This window comes from Babylonia areolata, chromosome 8, assembly GCF_041734735.1.
Source record: "Babylonia areolata isolate BAREFJ2019XMU chromosome 8, ASM4173473v1, whole genome shotgun sequence".
NCBI lineage: Eukaryota > Metazoa > Mollusca > Gastropoda > Neogastropoda > Buccinidae > Babylonia > Babylonia areolata.
In genome coordinates, this window is record NC_134883.1 from 33543764 (window position 1) to 33553763 (window position 10000).

Consider the following 10000-nt stretch of genomic DNA (forward strand, 5'->3'; position numbering starts at 1 on the left):
GTCAACCAGACAATATAGTAAAGAAACCGGTCAACCTGATAATATAGTAAAGAAACCGGACATCCTGGCAATACAGTAAAGAAACCGGTCAACCAGACAATATGATAAAGAAACCGGTCAACCAGACAATATAGTAAAGAAACCGGTCAACCAGACAATATATGTTAAAGAAACCGGTCAACCAGACAATATAGAAATGAAACCGGTCAACCAGACAATATAGTAAGAAAAAAACCGGTACACCAGATAATATAGAAAAGAAACCGGTCAACCAGACAATATAGTAAAAAACAACAACAAAAAAACAACTGGTCAATCAAACAATATAGTAAAGAAACTGGTCAACTAGACAATATAGTAAGAAAAAAACTGGTCAACCAGACACTATTGTAAAGAAACCGTTGAACCAGACAATACAGTAAGAAAAAAACAACAACAACAAAAACTGGTCAACCAGATAATACAGTAAAGAAACCGGTCAACCAGACAATATATGATAAAGAAACCGGTCAACCAGACAATATAGTAAGAAACCAGTCAACCAGACAATATAGTAAGAAAAAACTGGTCAGCCAGACAATATTGTAAAGAAACCGGTCAACCAGACAATATAGTAAAGAAACCGGTCAACCAGGCAATATAGAAATGAAACCGGTCAACCAGACAATATAATAAAGTAAAGAAACCGGTCAACCAGACAATACAGTAAGAAAAGACAGGTGAACCAGACAATTTAGTTAGGAAACCGGTCAACCAGACAATTTAGTTAGGAAACCGGCCAACCAGACAATTTAGTTAGGAAAGAAAAAAAACGGTCAACAATGCAGTTAAGAAACAGGTCGGCGAGACAGTATAGTAAAGAATCCGGTCATCCAGACAATATAGTAAGAAAAAACAGGTCAGCCAGACAATTTAGTTAGGAAACCGGTCAACCAGACAATTTAGTTAGGAAAGAAAAAAAACGGTCAACAATGCAGTTAAAAAAACAGGTCGGCGAGACAGTACAGTAAAGAAACCGGTCAACCAGACAATATAGTAAGAAAAGACAGGTCAACCAGACAATTTAGTTAGGAAACCGGTCATCCAGACAACACAGTAAAAAAAAAACACACCGGTCAACCAGACAAAAAAATAAAACAAACCGGTCAACCATACAATAAAGAAATCGGTGAGCTATTCATTCATTCATTCATACATTCATTCATTCATTGATGGATTTCTCTCTTTCTTTCTTTTTGTCTGTCTTTCTTTCTTTATCTATTTCTTTCTTCTTCTCTTTCTTTCTTTTTTTCTGTAATTCTTTCTTTCTTTTTTTTTCTCTTCATTTATCTATCTATCTATCTATCTATCCATCTATTTTTGTATTCTATTCATTTCATTTCATTTTATCTATTATTCATTTATTTATTAAGTTTTAGCCGCCGAAAAGGGGGCACTTCAGAACTGAAAACAAGTTCGTTCTCACCAGGACTCCGTCCTCTGGAAATGATTTGATAATTATGTCCTTTGGGTCGTGAGGCCCAAGAATATGCGATATATTTTGTCCTTCACTGCCCAGTTCTAAGAAATTTACGTCAAATGTTTATAAAACCGAAATACTACACGCATCCTTCCCTGTTTGAATTAAGTGTCCTAATATCGTCTAGTACTGTCAATGACGTTCATTATTTTTCAATGTTTTTGATTTTTTCGTATAGGGCATTCAAACTTAAAGAGAAATACTACTTCGTAAAATGAATGAAAATTGTTTTGTTATTTATATTCATGATTGTTTGCTTATCTTATTTCATGAGTTGTATCATGTTCATGTGAACACCTCTTCACAAGATGGCCTCCCTCTCCTGCCTCTTACTTGTCTTCAGTTTCTTCCGTTTTAGAGTTATGCATGCGTGTGAATAACTGGTGTGAAAGCGCTTAGATTTGTCTCTGCACAAGATTCAGCGCTATATAAATACTATAATTATTATCATTATCATTATTATTAACCCCTTCACTTGGGGCTGAGGGTTGATGGGAGTAAACCATTCCAAATTCCGTACTCTGGTGCAATAATATATGTAAGTTCGTTCGCTCTTTATTCTAACATAATCATTTTCGTTTTGAAAGATATTAAACGTGTGCATGTGTGTGTGTGTGTGTGTGTGTGTGTGTGTGTGTGTGTGTTTATTTTGAGAGAGAGAGAGAGAGAGAGAGAGAGAGAGAGAGAGAGAGAGGGGGGTCTGCTGCAGGTAGGGGAGACAATGTGAGGAACGGAACAACAGCAGAACGTTTGCAGAGTTGTTTCCCTTATAATGTGGTACTCCCAGCAGTAAGTTGGTTTGACCTTGAAACCTTTTTTTCCCCTTCGTTTAAATCGATTTGCTCGAAACACACCCCAAAAATAATCATAATAACTGAGACATTTGATATAGTTTAACTGTTCTTAGAGTCGTTTTTATTATACTCTGGATTGTTAGTTTATATGTACATTGTTCTTAAATGTGTCAATATATTTTTATTTGATCTCTTTGGATGCTGAAACGTGTAATGTCTATTATCTATTGAGTGAATATTCCATGTTTGTATTATACGGCCATACGTGGATTTCTTTTCAGAGATATTTAAGTGGACTTGCCATGAAACAAAGGATGTCTGCTGATTCAATAAAACCGACAAACGGAGAAAGTCTGGGGGAAAAAAAATCTGTGGACTGTGAAATATGAATCAAGACTGAAGAACGTCCCATAGTCAGAATCGTTGAGATTTCTTATCTAAGTGAGTCTTATTTCAGGACCCACAGTTGTATAGTTGTTGTTGTTGTTGTTGTTGTTGTTGTTGTTTCCCTTCTTCTTGAGTGTGTGGGCGTGAATGTGTACATATGTCTTTGTTTACTTGTTTTATAAGTGTGTGTGTGTGTGTGTGTGTGTGTGTGTGTGTGTGTGTGTGTGAGAGAGAGAGAGAGAGAGAGAGAGAGAGAGAGAGAGAGAGTACGTACGTACGTACGTACATGTAATGTACCAATTGTTCTTTTCATCGCTTTGTTACTTTTAACAGACTATTCCAGTTACTATTTTTATTCGTCGTTCTTATTATTTTATTTTATTTCATTTTATTTCTTTATTTCTATGTTTTGTGTCGTTCTTTATTTTTATGTTTTGTGTCGTTAAATTGTAAAAAGGCCATTACTGCGCCTAACTCTTTACCCATTAAAGATTCAATCAATCAATCAATCAATCAACCAATCTTCTTCTTCTTCAGACTTTCTCCACTTGACCACTTTGCTTGACTTAAGATATCTATCTATCTATATATACATATATATATATATATATATATATATATATATATATATATATATATATATATCAGTGGTGAGGAATACCCATACTCACTGTGCTGGTAGGCAATGTCATAGCCCTCCAGAATGCCGTTGGGCTGGTCAGGGGGCAACCACTTCAGCAGCACGTAGCCCACACCATAGGCTTCCACGTGAAGCTCTCTCACTGAGCTGGGCGCTGGTAGGACAGAGAAGACAGGGCATCAAGCGTAAAGAGCACAGCAACAGCAATATTAGCTGCAGAGTACTAATACTAAAAATAGTGAGACTAGCAATACTACTACAACTACTACTAACAATAAGTAGTAGTAAGTATTACTTCTGCTACTTCAACTATTGCACTACAACGAGGACTACTACGACAACAACTACCACTACTACTACTACTGCTGCTGCTGCTGATGATGATGATGATGATGATACCCCCATTAAGTTTTCTGTTACTATACTTTTTACTCTTGGTATTCTTCTTATAGTAATAGTAGTAGGAGACAACAACAACAACAACAAAACAACTGTGGGTCCTGAAATAAGACTCACTTCGAAAAGATAGTAGTAGTAGTAGTAGTAGCAGTAGTAGTAGTAGTAGTAGCAGCAGCAGCAGTAGTAGTAGTAGTAGTAGTAGATGGAGGAGGAAGAGAGAAAGAAGCTGTAGTAGAAGACGAAGAAAGCAGACAGAATACCAAGAGTAAAAAGTATAGTAACAGAAAACTTAATGGGGGTATCATCATCATCATCATCAGCAGCAGTAGCAGTAGTAGTAGTAGTAGTGGTAGTTGTTGTCGTAGTAGTCCTCGTTGTAGTGCAATAGTTGAAGTAGCAGAAGTAATATTCGTCGTCGTTGTAGAAGTAGTAGTAGCAGCAGCAGCAGCAGCAGTAGTAGTAGCAGAAATATACGAGGAGGATGAATAATTATAATGTTAATGAAGTATTTTTTTTTAATACAGGCCATAATCTTGGATAGTGCAACTCAAAACGCTGTGGGCACACACACACACACACACACACACACACACACACACACACACACACACACACACACACACACACACACACACACACACACTCCACTCACAATTTATGCCCCTCCCTCAAAAAACAAAAACAAAAACAAAACAAATAACCGCCCCCCCCCCCCCACCTCAAAGAACCACATACCAAAAACAGCCACCCACAGAGACCACAGCCTACACCCTATAAGATACCGTGACTTACTTCCTCCTCTTCCTCCTTCTCACACCACAAACGCTCCCTCCCCCTTCCCCCCACACCCATCCAACCAAATCAACTCCCCCACCTCACAACCCCCACTCCCTCCCTCCCACCCACCTCCCTCACACACACACACACACACACACACACACACACACACACGCACACACACACACACACACACACACACACACACACACACACGCACACACACACACACACACACACACACACACACACAGAAAAAACACTCACTTCCTTCAGGCGTAAAGAAGTCGATGGTCTGTGAGGGGGGCCCCGTGTAGTGGGTGTTCATGACGGCCACCTGCGCCCTGAGGGCCGTGTAGGCCGGCAGGTCCAGCACCGACACCCGCATGTCCGGCCCGTGCCGCTGGCCTGGGGTCAGCACGAACTCCACCTCCTTCTGCTTGTGGCGACCCTCCACCGACTTCCAGTAGCGGAGCTGGGTGGGTGGGGTTAATCGTTACGTTGTTGTTTCTTTGTTTGTGTATGTATTTATGTATGTATGTATGTATGTATGTATGTATGTGGGTATGTATGTATGTAGATATGTATGTATGTAGGTAGGTAAGTAGGCTGTGTATATATGTATGTATGTATGTATGTATGTGGGTATGTATGTATGTAGATATGTATGTATGTAGGTAGGTAAGTAGGCTGTGTATATATGTATGTATGTAGGTATGTATGTAGGTAGGTAGGCTGTGTATGTATGTATGTAGGTAGATAGGTAGGTAGGTAGGTATGCATGTAGGTAGGTAGGTATGTATATACGTATGTATCCATGTAGGTAGATAGCTCGGTAGGTAGGTAGGTAGGTATGCATGTAGGTAGGTAGGTAGGTATGCATGTAGGTAGGCAGGTAGGTAGGTAGGTATGCATGTAGGTAGGTAGGTACGTAGGTAGGTATGCATGTAGGTAGGTAGGTACGTAGGTGGGTAGGTAGGAACTGACTTCCAGTAGCGGAGCTGGGTGGGCGTGTGGGTGGGATTAATCGTTCGTGGTTTATTTATTTGTTTATTCATTTGTTTATGTACGTAAGTAGGTAGGTAAGTATGTATGTATATATTCATTCGTCTATTCAGTTATGCATTCCTTCCTTTTATTCACACATTCATTTAGTTAGTTATCTATTTGATGTGTTTGTTTGTTCATCTACTAGTAAATCATGTATATTTACAAGATACATTATACAAGAATACTTATTTTAATCGTCTCTAAAAGAAAGATCGTTGACGCATGTTCGCGAACAAAAAACCAAAGCGATGCAACATGTTTCAAGAAAACTGATCAAATGAATATGTAAAATGGAAACAAAACAAAAACAAACTTTGGGAAAACAAAATCATAGGCACACAGAGAGTGAGAGAGTTAGAGAGAGGGGGGAAGCACACAGAGAGAGAGAGAGACAGAGAGAGATATAGAGAGAGGGTGAGAGAGAGACAGAGAGACAGAGACACAGAGAGAGACAGAGAGACAGACAGATACAGACAGACAGAGAGAGAGAGAGAGAGAGAGAGAGAGAGAGAGAGACTACACGTGCAATGAGAGAGAATGAAGATCGGGAGAGAAACGGAGGTGTGGTCGGAAGGGGAAGGGGGTAAGAGATGAACAGGAGAGAGAGAGAGAGAGAGAGAGAGAGAGAGAGAGAGAGACAGAGACAGAGACACACAGAGAGACAGAGAGACAGACAGAGAGAGAGAGAGAGACTACACGTGCAAATGTTGTTATCATGAGAGAGAATGAAGATCGGGAGAGAAACGGAGGTGTGGTCGGAAGGGGAAGGGGGTAAGAGATGAACAGGAGAGAGAGAGAGAGAGAGAGAGAGAGAGAGAGAGAGAGAGAGAGAGAGGGGGGGAAGAGAGAGGGAGAGAGAGAAAGAGAGAGGGGGGAGAGAGAGGGGGGAGAGGGAGAGAGAGAGAGAGAGGGAGAGAGGAGAGGGAGAGAGAGAGGGAGAGAGAGACAGAGACAGAAAGACAGAGAGAGAGAGAAGAGAGAGAGATAGAGATAGAAAGACATCTCTCTCTCTCTCTCTCTCTCTCTCTCTCTCTGTATATATATATATATATAGAGAGAGAGAGAGAGAGAGAGAGTGAGTGAGAGAGAGAGAGGGGGGAGAGTTGGAGAGAGAGAAAGTAGAGAGAGAGGGAGAGAGAGAGGGGGGAGAGAGAGAGGGAGAGAGAGTGGGAGAGAGAGGTAGGAGGAGAGAGAGAGGGGGGAGAGAGAGACAGGGGGAGACAGAGGGAGAGAGGGGGGAGGGGGAGGGAGAGAAAGTAGAGAGGGAGAAAGAGGGAGAGAGAGAGGGAGAGACAGACAGAAAGACACAGACAGACAGACAGAAAGAGAGAGAGAGACAGACAGACAGAGAGAAGAGAGAGAGAAAAGAGAGAGATATAGAGATAGAGAAAGACATATATATATATATATATATATATAGAGAGAGAGAGAGAGAGAGAGAGAGACAGACAGACAGACAGACAGACAGACAGACAGAGAAAGAGAGATAGAGAGAGACAGAGACAAAGTGAGGACGAGAAAAAAAAGAAACAATTTGACAACTTTGACAATTGGCAATTTGAATGTCATCAGCCATTAATAGCCAATCATCTCGGAACGTCCCAAATTATCATGTTCCGTCTTCAGGTCAGACATAATTCAAAGAGATTGCTTCTGAATTAAAGATGAAGACATGCATTTGATATTTTTTTTCTTAGAAGCTGAAAAAAAAAAGCCAGCAACCTTGAATGTCAATAACATGCATATGGTGTTATTCTTCTATTCTTTTTGATGCTGTAGCTGATTTCAAACGATTTCTCAGGTGACAATCCAACGCTTTACCAATGATCAGTCAACCCCGCCGGGACCAAAAAGAGGTTGACTTATCCAAGGTATAACTTATCTTAGGTATGGTATCGACCATCTCTGAAACAAGGTCAACTTGTCCCAAGCAAGGATAAGTCGACATCTTGTGGCAATAACTCGACTTATCCAAGGTATGGATGGATAGACGTGTTCAGTTTTAAGTAGGAAGGCTATTGATTGGATGTCATAAATTTCACGTAATACTATTCCTGCTACTGAAGCACATAAAAAAAATACAGTCGATGCATGCGAAGGGTCTTACATGAAGTCGAGTTATAACGAGGAAAAGTGATTGAAACAAAGAAGGCTTCCGACCGGGGCGAAAGAACGCGTAAACCTAATAACCGGTAAGACAATTTAAGCGGGGTCGAATTAAGCAGAAACAACATCACTTGCATTCATTTTTTGTCTTTTTAGTGTCGCTGATTTCAAATGATTCCTCAGGTTGCAGAACAACACTTAATGACGATGCTGTGATGTAAATCCCAAAGCTAAGCGAAAACTAAATCGTTTCGACACGACAACTGATCTACGTGTGTACGTGCGCGTGTGCTTGTATGTTTTGTGTGTATGTTTGGGTATGTGTGCGTAGGGGTGGGGGATGAATAATTTTTAATAATGTTTGGTATCTTGTGTTCAATTTTTCCTTTTGTGATATTTACGTATGTGCTCCATTTGCAAACACCTGGGGCTTATTTTCAAGATTAGGCGTAAATGCTAACCATCATCATCGTCATCATCATCATCTTAATCGTCATAACAACAACAACAACAACAACAACAATAATAATAATAATAATAATATGTAAAACCTAGTAGGTGTTTTGTTTTTTCAGTAGTTTCTTTACCTTGTATCCACAGAACTTTCCATTGATGAGCTGTGCTGAAGTGTTGACAGCCTCCCAGATGAAGTAGGCTTTATGGGACTCTGGTGGGTGGTTGGGGTTCAGGCGGAAATCCTTGGGACTCACGATGGGCTCTGAAAACAGATGGCATGTATTCACTAAATTTCTTCTCCGTTTGTTCGCGTCTTTCCCTCTTTCTTTTTTTCTTTTTTTTTTTGTTGCTTATTACTCAGCCGACCACACGGGGCCATATCAGGACTGAAAACACTGTCGGTATCGATCCTGTAGAACATGAAAAAAGGGAATAAAAACGAAAAAACAAGCAAGCAAGCAAGCAAACAAAAAACATCTCAAAGAGGACAATCAGGCACACGCACAGTTATATATATATATATATATATATATATATATATATATATATATATATATATATATATATATATATATATATATATATATATATATATGCACATAAACACTGGACACGCCTCTGGCTTTGACCTGGGCGTCAAATTATCGGCAATATCCACATTTCTTCCCTTCCACTCCTCTGTGTGACTAACGGAGTGAATGTCCACGAATTGTTGTGAACACAACACATTCCGTCTTGAGGGGGAACTGAGTGATAAATTAGGCTCTACACTACATCAGCTGTATTTCAAAAGAAGGTAAAAAAAAAATAGAGCAGATGTCTGATCTTCGCATAAACCCAACACGCTGGTCTGACCTTGAGCTACTGCAGTTTTTAAATAATTCAACAAATTCATGTTTCTCACAGCCAAGCCGACCCATAAGTGGCCATGCCAGGGCTGATAAAAAAAACACATACATATCGCCACTCTTGTACCTTGTATGTCTTATGTGATTATTACATTGTGTGACTGTGATTGTTGTATGTGGAAATTACTTCGGTAATTAAGTCGGTATTCATGCTTTTATGCCTTCAGTTTTGAATGGCTGAGATTTTCGTATTATTGTTATGTTCTCTTTGGACATAAACTAAACCTTAGCGCACACCAGTCACCTACCGGACTCCCCAGACCTGCCGATGTAGACGAAGGCGGGCTGGTGGCTGAGGCCCATGTCGTTCTGGGCCTTGACCTGCACCTCGTACAGCCCGTATACGTCCTTCACCTCCTGCCGGAACACCGTCTGCTCGGGGTCCTCCACTGTGGCCGACTCCCAGGCCAGGCTGCCCTTCCGTCGCCACTTCACCAGGTACCGGAACCCAGGCCCGTTGAAGTGCAGCCGCTCTATGGGCTGGGGGGCGACACGAAACCCAGAGGCAAAAATCAATATCAAATCAAAATCAAAATCGGTATCGGAATAGGAATAGGAACCATAATCGGAATCGGATTCAGAATCATAATCGCATTCAGACCCATAATCGGAATCGGAATCAGAACCACGATCGGAATCGGATTCAGAACCATAATCGGAATCAGAATTAGAATTTGAATTGAAATCGGAATCAGTAGCATAATCGGAAGCGGTATCGGAATCAGAATCATAACTGAAATCGGATTCGGAATTTATTTTCTCGGTTAGAGATATTAAGAGTGGTGAAGACTGTGATGCATACGTTACAGTAAAAGATGGCAAACAACATTAACCCGCCCCCCAAAAAAAACAACAACAAAAAACAACAACAACAAAAACAGCAACAACAACCAACCAATCTTCTAATTATGTTGACCATCATTGCCATTGATGAATGAAATAAAGGAACAAATAAAAAAAAGAA

The 10000-nt window shown here is 40.3% G+C and overlaps 1 protein-coding gene across 1 annotated transcript in view; it reads right to left on the reverse strand.

Moving 5' to 3' along the window:
- Window positions 1-10000, reverse strand: part of LOC143285277 (neuroglian-like) — an 88070-nt gene that overhangs the window by 24437 nt on the left and 53633 nt on the right. Inside the window, exons 6-9 of the mRNA XM_076592535.1 lie at window positions 9285-9516; window positions 8260-8390; window positions 4784-4991; window positions 3372-3494 (exon numbers count right to left, since the gene is read on the reverse strand). Of these exons, the coding sequence (XP_076448650.1) occupies window positions 3372-3494; window positions 4784-4991; window positions 8260-8390; window positions 9285-9516 (694 nt within the window). The remainder of the gene's footprint in view (window positions 1-3371; window positions 3495-4783; window positions 4992-8259; window positions 8391-9284; window positions 9517-10000) is intronic.